At 39.4% G+C, this 18,242-nt stretch overlaps 1 protein-coding gene across 1 annotated transcript; it reads right to left on the reverse strand.

Moving 5' to 3' along the window:
- Window positions 1-762: 762 nt before the first annotated feature.
- On the reverse strand, window positions 763-17,423 carry sh3bgrl (SH3 domain binding glutamate-rich protein like). The gene is made up of 4 exons (XM_079250392.1): window positions 17,179-17,423; window positions 7,575-7,760; window positions 2,663-2,743; window positions 763-2,304 (listed from the first exon to the last, which is right to left on the reverse strand). The coding sequence occupies exons 1-4, from the start codon at window positions 17,221-17,223 to the stop codon at window positions 2,269-2,271; spliced, it is 348 nt and encodes a 115-aa protein (XP_079106518.1). The 5' UTR covers window positions 17,224-17,423; the 3' UTR covers window positions 763-2,268.
- Window positions 17,424-18,242: the final 819 nt, after the last annotated feature.

The following is an 18,242-nucleotide window of genomic DNA, read 5'->3' on the forward strand; positions in this document are numbered from 1 at the left end:
CCTATTTTATTTTGTTTTATTCTATCAACATATTTAATATTTTTAATGTTCTTAGCCTATGTTATTTGGTATTTTTAAACTATGTCTCCAGTGTTCCTCAGTTGGGGCGGCCTGCAGTGAGGGCTGCTTTGGCCCTGGCCGGACTATCTCCCTCTCATGCCGTATCGGAGGCATCAGGTTGGCCTGTGGCCTGTATGGGGGTGCAGGACCTGGTGCAGGCGACCACTTGAGATGGTGTTTACTGACATAGGGTCCTCTGTATTCAGCAACAAGTTTCTGAGGTGTATTAGTGTGTCTTTATGTGTGTGTATATGGTGGGGGGAGGAGTTGTGGGGTGTTTTTAAATCTGTAAATCACTTTTTGCCATGTTTTTAACATATGAAAAGTGTTTTTATAAATAAAATATGATTTGATTTGATTCAGAAGTATTAAGGCCACAAACATATTTAAATACTTTGACTATTTCAGTACTGTAATTCTTGGTTTGGATGTTTTGTTTTTTTTAGCACTAACACTTGTGCAGGACCTGATATGCACAAGTTTTTCTGCAGCAAGTCTGAATCCATCAGATTGTTTCTGATAGAAAACTGTGAGGTTTAAGATCCATTTGATAACTAAGGCAAGCAGAAAGCACCTGTCAATGTAAGTGACTAAATATACAACCCGACCTCATCATGCATGTTAGTGAAGGGTGTATTCAATTACAACAAAACTTTTAACATGAATAAAAAGTATTTTCACTAAAAGAAGAGTCAAAAAACATTGAACTTAAAATTATTTATTGTACATAAAAAAACACCACGTTACGAGGAGGCAGAACTTATTTCGTATTAGGCTAACTGCATTAAAAGTCATGTTTTCTTTTTTAAATTTACTTCAGGGAGAATATTATACGGGAATTAACAACACAAAATGAAACAGAATTCCTACAGCAAGAAGAAACTGCAACTTCATTAAAAACAAAAACAAAAAAAATCCCTCATTTGGCCATTTTGGCACATGGTCTTCATTTTTTTCAGTATTTATCCTCTTAGAAAAAGTTTGCTATTAAAATAGCATTAAGACAGCATTGAGTAAATATAACAGAATCAGGCATTCAGGAATAATTTTCCTGGTGGTGTGAGCTCAATAGTTAGTGCTTCATGTCTGAGACTTAAGACTTTTAGCATTTAAAGTAGCACTCTTACTTTCTGACCTTAAACGTGTCCATTTCTGTCTTGTATCCAACATCATGAACTTTCCTGGAGCTGCTGTCGCCCTGCAGCGTCTTTAGCCTGAAAATCCATCTTAGCTCATTTTTTCTCAGAGATTCTGCATCACATCACAGCTTTACACTTTACACACCGCGTCACATGCTAGCAACTGGATATCAACACATTTGCACAACTTTGACTCGTCAAGGAAACACAGTAGAGGTGGATGCAAGATGGATGCTGACTTGGCTGTCGTTGCAGGCCGGATAAATTGACGTCTATCTTGAATCCTACCAGTACTCCGAGCTCTCTCCAGCAAGTAAAATACATCCAATGTTTTGTCATTTCTTCTCTTTCCTTGTCTTTCTTCAGTCCTCCTGCTTTTCTTTAGACTGAAGTGCACATTCATAATAATAAGTGTGTTGATATCCAGTTGATAGTAAGCGGCACAATGCTATAAAGTGTAGTTCTGCTGTCAAGTGATGTCGTACTCAATGCTGTGTTTTGGCCTGGAGACACTGCTGGGTAATGGTGGCTCCTGAAAAAGGCATGACGAATGTCTCGCTGGCATGAAAAGAAGTCAAAAACACACATTTTAATGGTCAGAACCTTCCATAGAGCTACTTTAAATGTAATGTAACATAGATGAATATTATGTCTTGTGATCCAGTGTTAACATGAATGACTGAATCTGAATCTATATGTCTGGAACATTTTTGTTGTGCCTAACAATGTGTAAGCTAAGTGGGAACTACACATTCACGCTAAAACAGCTGATTGACAAGCCATTGGGCCAATGGGCTTAGCAGGCTGAGGCTTATGAGAGGTTGCAAATATCTTCTTAGATATTCATAGTGCTTTGCTCTTGTACCTCTTTTCACTGCAGCTAGCAAGGCACAGGTGAAAACTGATTATAAAAAAATAATAATAACAACAGTTAAGTGAAAAGGGTCCACATATTTATAAGCTGAGTGAAGAGTTGCTTTGTTTCAATTCTTTCTTTCCCGGGTCAGTCTGGGTCCAGGTCTGGGTCTGAGGAAGGCCTGAGGTTTCAGGTAGAAATGATGTAAAGATGCTACTGCTGTGCTTTCTTTGCTAAAGCCTCGGCCTCCTGGTGAGAAAAACAATGAGATACCAGAAAAGAAAAAAGAGAACGGTTTAGATTAAAATGGAGGATATTGGTTTATATACCCCCCTGCCATAGCTTAGAGGAAAGCCCCACTGTTTCTATGGTAACTGGCACACCTCTCTGCACTTGCTGCTGTGGCTGAGAGGAGGCGCCAGTGTGCAGTGAGAGACGAAAAGCCCTGCTGTGGTGTTAGGATATCATAAACAGATGTATTATGCAATATGTGTGACTTGTGTATGAAAATCACACTGTCAGTACAAATATATATTTAGACATCCATGCCTGCAGAGCAGTTCAAAGAAATAAACATTAATGTGAGTAAATGCCTTCATGAACTCACCTTCGAGCCCGGAGGAGCAGTCAGACCCAGAAATGCATACACAGCATTGTCTTCTCTCGCATCGAAGAAGGCCTCGTAGTTCTGAAAACAAGGAAAAGCAATTTCAGCCCTTTTAAACCTCAACTCAAGATATGATCCTTGTTGAAACAGGCCCTGATTCGGCGCCCTAAAGCAGCAACCTGAGCAGAAAGGTCTCAGAAGTCAACCTGATAGGACGACATTGTCTTACAACAAGCAACCAAAACTGAACAAACCAACACACTCCCCCGTTTTCTGTCTGGCTGTGCACAGTCGCTCTCATTCTTGCTCCTGCACTCCTTCTCATTCCTTTGTATTTCCTCCTGTGTTTCTCCTACACACACAAACATTTTAAACAGCGCCCTACAGCTGCAAACATCCTGGGAATTGCCGTGCTCTTTGTCTGTGAAATTCAATACGGCCCATCCTGCATGTGCAGCTTCACATCTAGCGCTCACTCTGAACTTCTTATGTGCTTGTATTAGGACTTGCATTTGGTTTTTCTGGAGCGTACTGAGCAGCGCCGTAGGTCGTTTTAGAAATGTTGGGGTCATGAGCTCCCCCGTGCTGCTGCCGTCAGTTATTTGGATGCAGAAGTACGTTAATGAACACAGGATGGCTGATGAAATGTCCATTATCAGGAACAAATAGACAGCAGAGAGGTCATTAATCCCTCGTGTGGGTGGTTTTATCCCTAATGATAAATACCTGACTTGGTTGCATTTGTTTAACTATAATCCCATTAAAACCAGCTTAATTCTGCAAGATTTTAAGCTTGATCTTTACTTTGCAGATGTATTTTGGAGGAATCAAACATGTAGACCTGATGTGACTCATTTCTGCTTTCAGCTGGAGGTTCCAATCATGATCTGCCAACTCGAGGCACCTCCCAGACTTCAAACCAGTATCTGTCATGTCAGATATTTTGTAGTGATTAGTGGGGGAGGAGTTCTTCAGTTCAGAGTCAGTGAAAGTGAAACAGATGGGATGGGTGAAGGGAAACCCGGAAGAGAAATACTGCATGGATTTTACAGCTTCCATCAGGGAGAGAGAGCGTGGAGTCCTGGTTCCCTTCTTAACTAACCCCGAGTGATTCTTAACTTAACCTTCTCTTACTTACTATCTTACTATGCCAATCATATGGTGTCACAACAATAGGTGTGTTTGTGTTCCATGGTTTAAAGCCTGGTTAAGTTTGTTTTAGTATTTTTTATAACTAGCTGTAAACAGCTACTGGTCAGGAATATTCCTGACCAGAGTGATGACTAAAAGTTAAGTTTTACACAAATAAAACTATATCTACACTTCCAATTTTTTTGTACACTGAAGACAAATGGATATTATAAATAAAGAAAGTGCTCTCTATTAACAGAGATCCATCAATAATATGAAAACCACATTCGGCCCACAACATATATTGCTTTATTTACCAGGATGCTCAGGCAGCAGGATGTGCCAGTTATTAGTAGTTATATAGTCGTTAAATAACCCTAAAATTTTCTTGAATTTTGATTTCATGCATATAAACTGATGACAGATTTGAAACTTTTTCATGCATTGCCATGTGAATATATCTATTTAAACTATGAGGCGGTTCTCAACTTACCTTGTTCGACTTTACGACACTCATTAAATAAATGTAAATTTTCAAAAAAGGAAGTTTCAAAATTATGAGGTTTTGCATTTTTTTTTTTTTTTTTTTTTTTTTTTTAATGTCTATCTTACTTGCCTGTACTGTTTTTCCATTAATATGGACAATACATGTATTTAGATAGTGATTAAGGGGGTATTTAGGGAGTATTTAAGAGTAAAAATCTGATTTATGTGGAGTTTTGGGTTATCCGTCGTAGGAATGGAACTTGTTGGTAAACCAAGGAACCGCCTCTATAGATATTTGCATTCAAAGCTGCATTATAAAGAAATTACTTCAAATATAAAAACAATTTTAATAACAAATAAGAAACAAAAATACATTTCCTGACTACTTGCACTTGGTCGTTACTATTCCTGCACTACTATATACTATACTATATACTATATAATATACTACTATACTATTAGCTTAAAGGTACAGCGTGTAAGAATTACTGACATCTAGTGGCAAAGACGGGCATGAAAATCATAGATGTATTTAAGTATATAGATGCCATTTATTTTTGATTTACTGCTTATTATAGGGACACGTTTTAAACCAGAAGATGATCATATAAATAATGTCTGTTTTGGTAAATAGGAAAATTTACTTCATCCACTCCCACAAAATGCCAACTTTACCTTCCCTTTGACAACACAATTTTCTCAACCCATTCATTTTGCACTGAATACATACGTTAATCCCAATAAACCTTACAACCTATCAATTTTCACCACAACTCAAGTATTTAAAATCCAATAAGCTGTTTTTTGTTCTTTTTTTTTAGATTTTCAATATTTAGTCCAGTTTAAAAGACGGTACCTTTAACTCATAACATCTCTGTTGCCAGGAATAAAGCCTGCTACACACTCCACGAGAAGCAGGAACATTTTTCTTGTTCTTGAGGCCCCAAGATAAAAATTTAGGTCATTTTGTTCCTGTGGATGTGATTTAAGACCATTTTTTAACACATAAAGTTTGCAGAACCTTTTTTTTTTTTTTTGAGGAGCTTTAAAAAGTATCATGTGATTGGTCAGATATTTGAAGTGGGCGGAGTTAATGTGGAAAAGCATTTAGCAGAAAGTTGCAGCTTCCGCATTTTTGCTAATGCAGGTACAATGGAGTGTTTTGATAAAACAGCGGATCAAGGTGGCGAGAAAGTACGACCATTTTTACAACATGTGGCATTTAAACACACGGTGCACAACCCGCCTTGCCACGGATGAAATTTCTCGTAAAATATGAAATTTGTTTGTTGTACATAAAAGCAGACATCCTCCTGCATGGATCCCTTTCCCAGTTCAGGATAAAATTTCTCATAAAATGGATTAGATGAAAAAAATTCATTATTTCTTGTTCTTGCAGCCTCGAGAGCAGGAAAAAAGTCCCTGCTTTTCGTGGAGGATAGAACAAGATTAAGTCGTTGAATGTTCTAACATATCGCAGCAGTGGGTTGAGGAGGTTAATGTGGCATCTACATATATATGTCTATGATGGAAATTACTTGCCAAGCACAATTCTGAATGTATGGTGGCCATCAAAGCCCAAAATTCTTCCTGATGCAAATGTGTTTTAAGCTGTGAGTGAATCAGTGATGAAGGCACTGCAGGTAGTGACTTTTGGTGCTTTTTTTTGGCATTAATGTTCTACTATCAAACAAAGCCTGTTGTGCAGTTTTAAAGATCACACTTCACACAGCTGTTGGTCCTTTCTGAGACACCATAGTAAAAATGGTGGAATAATTATGGTCGCTGTCTGTAAAGGTTGCTCATTCTGAGAGAATAAAACCATGATGGTTATTTTACTATAATATCAATAGAAACACTTGATTTTATTACATACTGCACCTTCAAAGGTACCATCAATATAAACTGATACAAGTAATGTTATACTGTAAGAACACACTTTTTTAAATCAAATGACATATTTTTGGAGTTTTACAATCCGCTATCACCCCTCTATTGATTACGTAACGATTCATCAAATTAGAGCAGGGTAGCTCTCTTTCTTGTAGATTTCTTTAGGAAAGTATCAGCAGTACCACCTTCTTCTGACAACAATTCTTGGTCAAATTTAGTTAACCCCTTAAAAACGGGTGAGAAAAGTCCATTTTTTTAATTAAGGTCAACAAAATGCAAAAAAATGAAATAATATTTATTTGAGGAGGATTTTTACCATTTATCACCTTGTGTTAGAGCCATTTAGGTAATATTGTTGGTAAAATATTCCGTTGTTTAATTAAGAGAAAGTCTGGTCTTAAACAAGCTTAATTGAGGACAATTAAGGCTACTCTGAGCTCCGGCTTTTGATTGGTTCTGGTTTAACAAGCCATCCATGAAGCTTAAGTTTCTCTTTTCTGTTAATTCCTGCTGTGGAGCCCAGAGAGTACACTAGTCGTTGACCATGTTTAAGTGTATTTACTCATAAGTAATACCTTTTTGTATATCCTTTTTTCTCTTTTCTGTAACGCTGAAAAGATTTAGTAAACAACATAGAAACAAGCCATGGACTTTCAGTGGTTTTAGGAAGCAAGTGTCAACTATATGCTCGGTTTCTACAGCTAGAAGAGGACCTTTACAGTCAGTGCCACTCTTACTCCATGCGATATATCAAAACTATAATAGTGTTATCTTCTGTTTCCTAGTATCTATTAGGCGACAGAAGAGAAGTATCAGATTGTGTTCAACAGGATTTTGAGCAAAATTTTTGCCAAAAAATCATGCAAATTGTCTCAGAAACAGTTTGATTTTATAGGGTTAAACTTAGTTGAACTACAACACTGACAATCATCATTTAAAGAAATTCTGCGACATTTAATTTTTTTTCTCTTTTCTGATTTATTGGAAGCCAAAAGAGCAAACTAGCTTAAACACGTTATAAGCTAATGTGTTAGCATCCAAGTTGCACTCCGTTAAAGCACAGACCAAAATAAGCATTAGTTTAAAAAGTCATTGTAGTTGACAGTATTCAGCCTCTTTTCAGTTTCTACAAGTAAAATTTTCCACGTCACATGAAGCTTGTCTCTAAATTTGTCACTAAATTTGTCAATTTGCTTTGTTGTGCTGAGCAGTAAAGGTGCAAAGGGTGTTTTTATTGCACTGAAAACTGTTTTTTGTTTTTAACATCAGCATTAAAAAATCTAAAAGATATGTTTTGTATGACCTGGATGCTCTCTGTGGTCACTCTGTGGCTAAGATAGCTATCAGATTAGCTGCTGTTTGGACAACCTCATCCCAGTGATTCAGTGTGTATTCATCTCACCCCACAATATTTGCTTTCATTGAATATCTGTGGGGGGAGTGGGTTCCCCGTGGTGGGTCTGGACTCCTCCGGGATATTCTCTCTCATCCACTTCCTGTTGGCCTCATTGGCTGCGATGTCACACTCCTCGAATTCGATCTTATTGGCCGCCAGGAAGCCCATCACATCCTGCTGCTGCTTTTTAATCTGCATGTGGGGGAGACAAGAGAGGAAGTTGTCATTTATAGCCACGTGTTAACATTACAGTTACAAGGAAACAGAAGGGACCTCGGTTTGTCACATCATCTAAAAAAGGAAGCTTCTTTCCTGCTGTGAAAAACGACAATATAGATTTAGCAGACTGCTCTGCTGTTACTAAGCTACCACTTCCTTGCACACAAGTGGATGAAGTGATATATGAGTGCTGAAGAGGATGAACTTGAGAAAGACTAAGCAGGGACATGCTATTTGTTGGGAGGAGCAGAACAACTCTCAAAATTGAGCACCAATTGTTCCAAATATTATGTCAAAGGAATAATTGGTGAAAACTTATGATACACTGAGACTATTTCCAACAATACACTGCAAAGGCTGTTTTAACATCCTTACAACTATTTACTACTTTCATGTAAGCCTGACCAGATTTGACAGGTATTTCAGTCCCACTAACAAACATTAACATTTGCCTTATTTGTGATCTAATAGTCAAATTGAAAAGAAAAGATAATAAAGATTCATTTCAGCTTTCAAGGTCTTTTGTCACAAAAAAATAAATATACACCTGTACAAGCAGACAATGAAGGAGCCACAGAATAGATAAGACAGTGTGTTTAACTCTATTCTCTTATTTCTTTTCTATGAATCTCTTTGGAAGTGTGTGTGTGTGTGTGTGTGTGTGTGTGGTTAAACTGTTGTCCAATGAGCATTCAGGGGGTGTGTGTAGTAAGGAGGATGGCCCTACAAGGCCGTACGGAAACGAGAGCTCCTCTGGGACTCGAGAGGAGGTAACTGGTCAAACACGAGCCAAATAAGGCCTTCTGCAAAGAGATACACACACATCCAGCCTCAACTGCACACATACACTCACACAAATACACACACCTAAAACCAAACTATATCTACTTCAACGCAAAAGCAGAACAGGGATCAATTTCTCATGCTCCCGTCAGCTGTGACGCCCCCATGCGAGGGCTCCTCCCAGCATTATTGCATACGGGTGGATCATTTAATAGCCATCTGTTGAAGCAGCTCTGAGGCATGTAAATGAGGGAGCTGACAATGCTGGACGGATTAGCTGTGCTACAATTTGAATCAGTTAATGGCTGTTGCACTAGGAAAGGGCAAAGTCCGAAAACCACTGCTCTCCCAACCTGCTTCTGAAAGCGGTGCAGGTTACAGCAACCAAGTGAGACAGCACAGTACAAACATTTTAAGGCCCTGTATCTATCAAGATGGCCACGAAGACATTCATTTCTCTGAAAGAATTCTGCACAGCCTTCCGCATCTTCTTCTGCATTTGATTTCCATTTGGTCAGAACACAAGCAATTAGCTTAATCTTAAATTGCTGCATTAACAAGTTCAACATCAAGCTTTTTTGTCCCCTTTTCGCCTTCACTTTGGTGCATTCTGGCCTTTGCTCTGACAAGCCTGCATTGTACAGTTGCCAAGCAAAATTAATTTGTAAGACAAACTGGCCACATGCCATCTGTCCCTTGCTCTAATTGCGCAGTGGGAACTCTCAGCTTTGCCCATTTGAAATGCTCTCTGGTATCCACAGTTTTGAATTGAGCCCCTAGTAATTTTAACATGGAAAAACGCTGACTGTTTCCGGATTTGAAGGAAGCAATAAACAAGTGATCTTCTTCTCAGTTCACTCCTTATCTATTTCTCTGGAATGCTACAAAAATATTGCCCAGTCATCTCCTCCAAGAGAGGCAGAGAAGGTGCATTTGCCAACAGGAAGGACTTACAGGTCTCAAGATTTCCATGAGCCAAGCCTTGTCCTGCTAAATATCACAATTTTGCCTAAACAACATGCAAATAAAGACTGAAACAAACATAATGCAAATGTAGAACAACCAATTTTTCTTTTCTTTTCTTGTCTACATCTGGGTCAGACAGTAACTTGTTTTGCAGTGCGTTGATACAACCACAATGAGCACTGTCAATATCTCTAATAAGCCCATGTAAAGAGATATTATAGCCATGCTAATATTGGGTAACTTGTCAAACTAAGGATCCAGAAGATTTTGGTTATCCATAAACTTTTCTGATGGTGCTTCCAACAGGTGATAGTTTGATTCATCCTGTGAAATATTGCAATATCTAATGATTGGACTCACATTCCTAGCTTCCCTGACAATTCCACAAGCAAAATATTGTAGTTTTCATAAATTATACTATGAATTTAAATCAAACTGGCAAGCATTAGCTAGCATAAGAAAGTGCCAAATTTAGTTAAACATTGAACCTGCTAATGTTGGCACTGTTAACACTGTCAATTTGTTTCTCTTTGCATGTTCAACATAGGAATGCTGTGTCTTCACTTCATGTCACCATCCTGTTTCTGAAGAATGGAAATGGACACAGCATCAACAACTCAAAACAGTGACGCTATCACTTAACTAGCACATTGTTTATAAGAGGAGACTGATAAGATGATTGCCATGTCTGAGTGGTCAGAAGTGGCTTCATGAGAGAACCTTTCTTGTGTCTTTCAGTGAGCATGTTAGCATCCTGATGTTAGCTCTTTGCACAAAGTATCAGTCAACAACAACGACTACTGCAGAGCTGCTAGCTGCAGACTGATTAAACCCATTTTTTGGTTCAGAGTTAGTTTCTGTAGCTTTTCAAAAAAGCATAAAAAATGGCGATTTGTGTCTTCATGCATGTGCTAATAAGCAAAACTCCCCATAGCTAACAGTGCAACAACCTTTGGTTATGATGCTACATAGGTTAAGTCCCATCTAAAATGCCTAAAGTAACAATTAAAGCAACTTTTAGAAGTAATTCCCTTCTTCTTGGTGTGTGTGTGCCTGCAGGAATTGCAGCTCAATGTGGTTCATGGAATTGCTTTTATAAACTTAAAAAGTAGAAATTGGCTAAAAAAAAATTGGCTGTAAAGCTCACAGTTTTTAGGGTTAGTTGGTTTCTCTCTGTAACAAAACAAACAGGAATGGAGTCACATTGGAGCCACTGGATTTATCTAGCTAGCATGTAAATTAGTTACACTGTAGTTTTTTTATTATTATTCTTTTGCAACCAACTGGCTGTGTATCATATCAGTTGTCCTATCTAAAAGGAAGCCAGAAAAGAGGAGGGTGTCCTTTGGGAAGTTCCTGGCTCTTCGAAGAGATTAGACATCCCTAGTTCTATCCAAATGTTTCCATTATCTGATCTGTACAAAGAAATTCTTTGTTCACTGGGTTTTTGTCTTTTGTTTTTTTATTCTTGTGGCAGTAAAGACACAAATTAACAACCAAATGCCACAAAACAAGAGTAACCTTCAGGTTTTTTTGTTTTTTTTTTTACCTTTTTTTCAAATAGCAACAGGCGAATGCCTTCTATGAGTAGCACCAAAACAGTGCTACGCTAGAGGATTTAGCTTGTGTGTCCTTGTGGTGTCACTCACATCCAAAGAGGCCTATCTAGTAATAATTTACAAAGATGGAGGGTACCAGAATGAAATGCTTTTACTTTACAATTTTAAAAGCTAAGCATAAGCTTGAAAATGTAGAGCATCAGCTGTTAAACCAGCTAAATTAGCTAACTAACTAGCTAAATAAGGGAAATTAGCAAAAACATGAGTATCTGTACTAATACCCTATGCATTCACATGTGGAATAAATGGAGATCATGCCATTTTTTGACTCCTTATCTTAGAATACCTTGTTTACACATTTATCTTTATAAATTATTATTGTCAAAATCCAATGAGGTTGGGATAGCTGTCACATTTTTTTTGGGTTAATATTAAGAAATTATTAGTGTCGATGTGAAACGCAGCCTTTCAGATCCTGTATGTCCTTCACAAACCATTGCTATTGTCACAAACAGGGACTTTACACTGTGTTTACTTCGCCTGAGGGCTGGCAAATCAAACTCATCACCGCTTTGTTCCAGCTTCAAGTAAGAAATTAGGATTTACTCGCTGTTGCTTTCACTGTCCAAACTAGCCAACATTTACAGAACAAGTTGATAACAGTTATAAGTTATGATGCATATTTTGTTTGCAAACACCATAGTATTGTGCTAACTGATGTAGGCTATTGTTACTTTAGTGTAAATTAAGTTTAAAACTGCAGCTGTCATCACTGGAGGTAGCATGGAAGCACCATATTAGAGGTTAAGGTTGGGGCAAGTGAGGTTTCTCCATCTTTGAAGATCAGAAATGTGATTTTAAGGGGTGTTTTAATACTTTTAAATTAAATGGTATCTACAAGTGTGGATTTTATCACAACAGACCATTACTTGCATCCCCCGAGGAATAAATGCAGATATTAGTGCGTCCATTTGTTCTGATTAGCCTGTAAATCCATTCAGATTAATCCAAAAACCCCAATTTCGGGTTAATTACAGGTTCACTGTTAAAAGAGCCAGTAAACATTCTGCTTTTTCGTAACTTCTGAGCAACACGAACCTGAGTAAACTGCAGCTGTGGAAGAAAAATTCTGCATGATCATGCACTGTGGTTTAGTTTCCATGTCATCATGTGAGAGATGTGGTAAGCCCGAAGAGCTCACATCCAAACCAGAAAAAGGTCAAAGCCTCGGCATTAGTAGCTGCTCGACAATGACAGGCATTGATCGGATGGACTGTATTCACAACACAGGCTTGGATCAATGAGCAGAGACTTATTTAGTCCATGTTGCTGACTCCGAGTGTGGGAGGTCAGTTCATGTTTGCTTCAATCAGGTTGAAAAGAAAATATATTCAAAGTGAATCTGTGAAATAGTGTTCCACGTAAACAAGGCTAATTGACCTTTCTGGTCTGCATGAGGCCCGACATTTAAATCTGCCCCTCAGAGCTAAAGGAAGCATGAATCAACCACAGCCCTGTGTGTTTGTGTGGGATAAAGGTTTGTCTTGATTAGATCAAGTCAGATTTCTACTGAAAACAGCCGCTTACTGGAACGTCACCAGCAGCAGTAGCCTCCACCCAGTTCTCAGCTCAGTTAGCAGCATTACAGCATTATCACAAAAGAGTCTTACAGTGCTGTTCTGGCTGGATTTCCTTCTGCTGCCTAAAGGTGAAATAACAACAGGCGGTCCGATTAACCAGTGAATGAATAAAAGTCACCCGGTAAATAAGTTGAGTCACTGCAGAAGCTGTTACAAATCAAGCTTGACCCTAATTCCCTAAGTGAGAAAAAGTGCAGCAAAAGTCTGACCTGTTGAGCTGGACAGCATGAGATGTGAACATACACACTGATATTATGTATGCACAATCTCACGTGCTATCGTTGTGGTAAGAAGGAAAAGGTACAATACAGCAGCTGTAGCACATAAATGGAAATGAAGGAGTAAATGTGCTGGAGCGCTTGCAAATTTCAACCTCTTTCCATACACATCATTTCACTTTCAAGTTGCCCTTGTGCCTAAGAGTCCAGAAGTACTGCTGCAGCTGTTTGTGACATTTGCATGGATGCGTTTAAGTAAAATTCCTAGTTTGTTTCTCAAATGTGTCCTTCATGTAAGCACAGGACCTGGGAAAGGAAATGTCCGCTTATTCTTTTAAAGACGCTGTTACTACAAATTCTGAGAAAATAAATCATACCTAAAGTTATTAAATGAAGACTTACTGCAAATATATTGATATACTTAATAACCTGTAGTACAACTACATTTCTTTATAGGATCCAGATACAGTGAAGGGGGGTGTCATGCAGTTTGAAGTAGACCATACTGAATGGGACGAGCATCAATCAAGACCATAGTCCCCTTCAAACCAATTCCCTTGGTCATTTGTGCAAGTTCTTATTACGTCATACCATTATGATATTAAAATAAGTGATGATTACAAGACATGATGTAAAATGTGTAATGGATTCATTTAACTATTAAAAAATGAGCATTCAAACATGATGAGTATCCTGAAAGAGTCAAGTCTATCCCCAACCATGATCGTCTCCAAGCCGTAACTTCTATCCAACCAACCAACCAACCAAACCTCCTCAGAGGAAAATTTAAAATCAGAAACACTCAGGATTCAATGTTTTACCTTCTCACTTGATAAAGGCTCATTTTACATTCTGTAAGTGTTTAAACAAGGACACAGCAGCATAAAAAGTATCAATCAGTTGCTTGATTAAGCACTTCCCCACATCCAGAAGATGATTATATAATGGACTTTGACATTATTCTTTATATTTTATTCTATTCTACAGTCATTTAGCAGACACTTTCATCCAGAGTGACTTATCTGCAAGTGAGAGCAACACAAGAAAGAAATCAAACAGTAGAGGACATCATAGATAAGTGCTACTCAGACTGCTGCGAGTCCAGTTGGACGCAGGGGTTGCTACGTAAGTGCTGGAGGCAGCGATTTTTCCCCTCCCCCCAACAGTCTTTTGTCAAAATACAGAAACAATAGATCTCACAATTACAGTCACGTCATTTTCTCCCTCAAACTGCATCTTTATAAGAACTATGTAAATAACTATGCACTTTTCACTAAAGCGCCTCCATGTACGGCTAATTTGGCATCCGTCTTGTCCCCTACCTGTACTCAGCTCTTTCCAACAAGTAAAAATCAGTGATTTGTTTACCGTTGTCTTATCTATTGCTCTGTCCTGTCTCTTTTCACGTCTTTCTCTGAAAATGTTTTCTTGCCTTCCTTTGCTGAGTCAGTCTTGGTAAGAGCTCAAATCTAAACTTAACTATATTCTGATGCTCCAAGCTGGAATGGTGGATGGTGCTTGGCAACGATAGCTCCAGAAATGTACAAAATAAAAGTCAGTATGTCATCAAAATAAGTCGCATTTTAAAGGTCAGAAAGTTACATCGTGCTACTTTAAAGTACAGAAGAGACAAAGTGCCAAACAACAGCAAGAGAGAAAAGGCAACAAAATGTAATTTTCAAAAGAAATGTTGTGTTTTATGATGTTGGGATTTGTAAAATGTCATTACATCTCTTGAAATGTTAAATTTGCAACATGTATTTCCAGACACTTTGCTGTCTTCTCTCTTTAGTTGTTTTGTACATGATGACTGGTCATATCAGAGCTGATTATATTGGACTGCTACTTTCCAAGTGGAGCATCCAACCTGATCTCCATTTACCAATAAGCCCTGTTTCAGGTCAGGCTAATTCAGTGTGATTCAAAGATTTTTGAATGGTCCAGCCACTTGAGGTGAGCATTCCCACTGCAAGTCGGACCGCCACGAGGCATACAGGGTTCAGGCCAAATCCATAACGTGGTGCCATACCAGTGCAATGACAACACACGTGATGCTACAAACAACAATGGAAAAAAACGGGTATAACTTGGAAAGTTTATACTTCCAGAGCCGACCAGACCTTATGGTTGTTTGCAGGCATCATTTTGCTTTTCCAACCTGAAATAGCAACTTTGCATTTGTTTCGTGGTTCCTTCTGTCGTGGGCGTTGACATATTTTTGTCCATCAATCAGTGGATTGTATTGTCTGACACCAGTAGCACCACCCTAACCATACCGTACCACTTTCCTATGGACTACAACGGAAGGGGTTTGGTTCAGTTGTATAGGACGCTTTTATAATGGATATACACAAAATAGTGTATCTGACTGTACCGGCCAGAACTGAACCATTCAGTGAGAACAGAACCATCTCATCTCAGTTCTTCATGATCCATCCAATCAACACAGTACTTATCTCTGATTGGCTTTCTATCACATATGTTGTGAATTTGTGGTCTTATAATCTGCTAAATAAAATCCATAAAACAAAACTGATGGATTAATCTCTAATAACCAAGTATTCCCACATGGATCAGATCCTGCACCATATCAACGAGCAGCCAAGCTTGTAAAAAGGTTTCAACACAGCTAAAGCCGAATGCGTCTTGTTGACTGTTACAGCTTGTCAGGTACTGTATCCGGCACATCTCTCTTCCTAGTTTTACACCGTCTGTCTGTCTTTTGAGAGCATAATCTTTAAACGCTGTTTTGGAAACACTTCTTGTCATCTTCCTGCTCTTGGCGGTTCCTCCACTCACATGCTGAATTACGGTGGGGTGACTAAGGCAGCAGCAGACAGGGCTGCCTAGTGGAATGTAATCACATTGTTCTGCACATGCTGTTGCAATCAAACTGCAAGCTTGGTGAAATCCGTGCGATTCAGCCACAATTTAGCACTTGGAAGTTTGGAAAAGCACAAAGAACGTTAGGGGGGAGTCCTATTACATGATGTAAAGTGATCGCATAGCTTTTAAATCAGTAACAAAGTTAGGAACCGCAGCAGAGAGCATATCAAGGATAAAAGTGTCATAAAAGTTTATGACAACACAGGTGTATGAGGAAGTGTGTTTGCATAGAGCAGAAGTTCATAAGCTTGTCTGCTTTTATTTTTCTTTAGTAGACTGTGCTAAAGACAGATCAATGAGGGTTAATGCATCTTCCCAGGCAGCTTCCAGCACAGTGATGGCCTTGCTGGCTCTAAACTCCATCCACTTTCAGAAGGTCATGTCATGTAAAGCTGGTTCAGAGCCTTTGCAAATGTCATCTACTGTAAGGGCAATAAAGCAGCCCATTGCTGCTCACATGAAGCGTCTCTGTGCTTGATTATTTCCTCTACATATTAAGCTGTGAAACAAACTGTTCAATGAGGATTTTAACTTCCCAAATGTCATTCAAACCACAAGATATTTTCCCTTCGCAACAGCTGCATGTAAAAGAGACTTAACAGCAAAAGAGTATCACTTTATTGGCAGAAAGTTAGGTTTATTAAACCTGTTTGGTCAAATATAAACCTAGGTTGATCCAAACTTCAGCCAATCCTATACGCTGATCCTGCATTGCAGCTGTTTGACTGAAAAGCAACCCTGGAGAATTGCATCACCATCATTCCTCTGCACTCTAAAGAAGTTTGTAAGTTTACAACTGGAGGTCTCAGAGGGTGCACAACAGCCGAAGCTAGCGTTTAAGAATCATCAGTTTTCTGCCAGGTAGAATCTAAGCTATCCTCCTGATCGAAAGCACAAACTTCAAGTGACACAGCACAAAATTATTGATTTATTTTATTTTAAGAATCTACCATTCTGTTTGTCATTTTGCAGACTAGTTTCTATTGCAAAAAGTGTCACTTCAGGAAGCACAGTGACAAGCCACAGCCTTGTACCAAGTCATCCTGCCTCACACTTCCTCTCTGTCTCTTTCACCCTTTTTTTTAACATAAAGAAAACAGGAGACCAAAAGAAAAAACCACTGAGAAACTCCAGCTGTGGTCAAAGTCCTGGTGAGAGCAGAGCTGCTTACTTACTGATGAGTCAGACCACTCCAGACTGAGAGGATGACAGAAAGATGGACATCAGATGTTCAGTTCAATATAAGTTCCCAGAAACACTGGAAGCTGCTGATAAAATCGACTAAAAACAGAAGAAAAAACTACAACTAAACAGGCCAAGCCATCATTTTGTCCCTTACCGAAGTGGATCCCGAGGACGACGCTATGTACACTTTGATCACCATGGTGTGTAATCCCTATAGCTGTCACAAATCCGGATGCAAAACAGCAGCTCGCTTTTCTCCTTGCTGACACTTTGCAGGATGGTAGCAGAGAGAAAGCCCGCAACAAGAAGCAAACTGGAATCGCGCACGTCTGTTGTAAAGCAGCGCAGACAATCTGCGCAAATGCGCCTGTTCTCAGCTCTGGATGGAGCTTTGCATTCCTCCTCCGCCTCCTCCCCGCCCCTTCTTCTAGTCTCTCCCTCTAATGCCCGGACACACACACACTTACACACACACAAACACGCGGAAACACGCACATGAACGCACAGACAGGCGATAGGCCTGTCAAGATGGCAACACATCGAGGCTCATATTGTCTGAATATTTCAGCATCGACCTCTTTGTCTGCGCGCCAGACTCCCCTCCTTTGTTCACATATCTAGGGGGGTGAACACGCTCAGATGCACGTGCCCTAGTTAATCTACTGTCGTGTAGTTTGCACAATCACAACCAGAAATGATAATAAAAGCAGAAAATCTGCAGTGATTCGGAGCTACTGCTTTGTTTTAACAGCACAGCTTCTGGAAGCAGCCACTTTCTCCTCTCAGACGGGCTTCGTGAGCCCCCTGCAGGCGTCTGTTGCAGGCAGAGAGAGGCAATTCCCTGAAACGAATTTAGGAAAGCCGATTGACAAACAAAAAAAAATGTGTCGGAGAGGAGTGGGCGCCATATTGGACTGAAACACGGGAGTGTATTTCTGGTGAAATGTGTCCTCCCTGTGCACCACAGATGTGAACTCCCGCTTTAAAACACAAGCCAGTTGGGGATGCATGGCGGTAACACCGGGGCATGTTGCCTGCTGTCGGGGCCTGTGTGCGCGTGCAAACAGGTTACCCGCCTCGCGGTGAGAAAAAAAAAAAAACGGCACACTTCACGCGAAGGCAACATGTCCTCGAATGCAAAACCCCTCCATTCTTGCAGGCTTCCTCCCATTTCTCCCTGCAAGATACCATTCGCGCAAAGCCCAGAACATCACCGGC

Source organism: Telmatherina bonti, assembly GCF_933228915.1.
Source record: "Telmatherina bonti genome assembly, chromosome: 12".
NCBI classification, from domain to species: Eukaryota; Metazoa; Chordata; class Actinopteri; order Atheriniformes; family Telmatherinidae; genus Telmatherina; species Telmatherina bonti.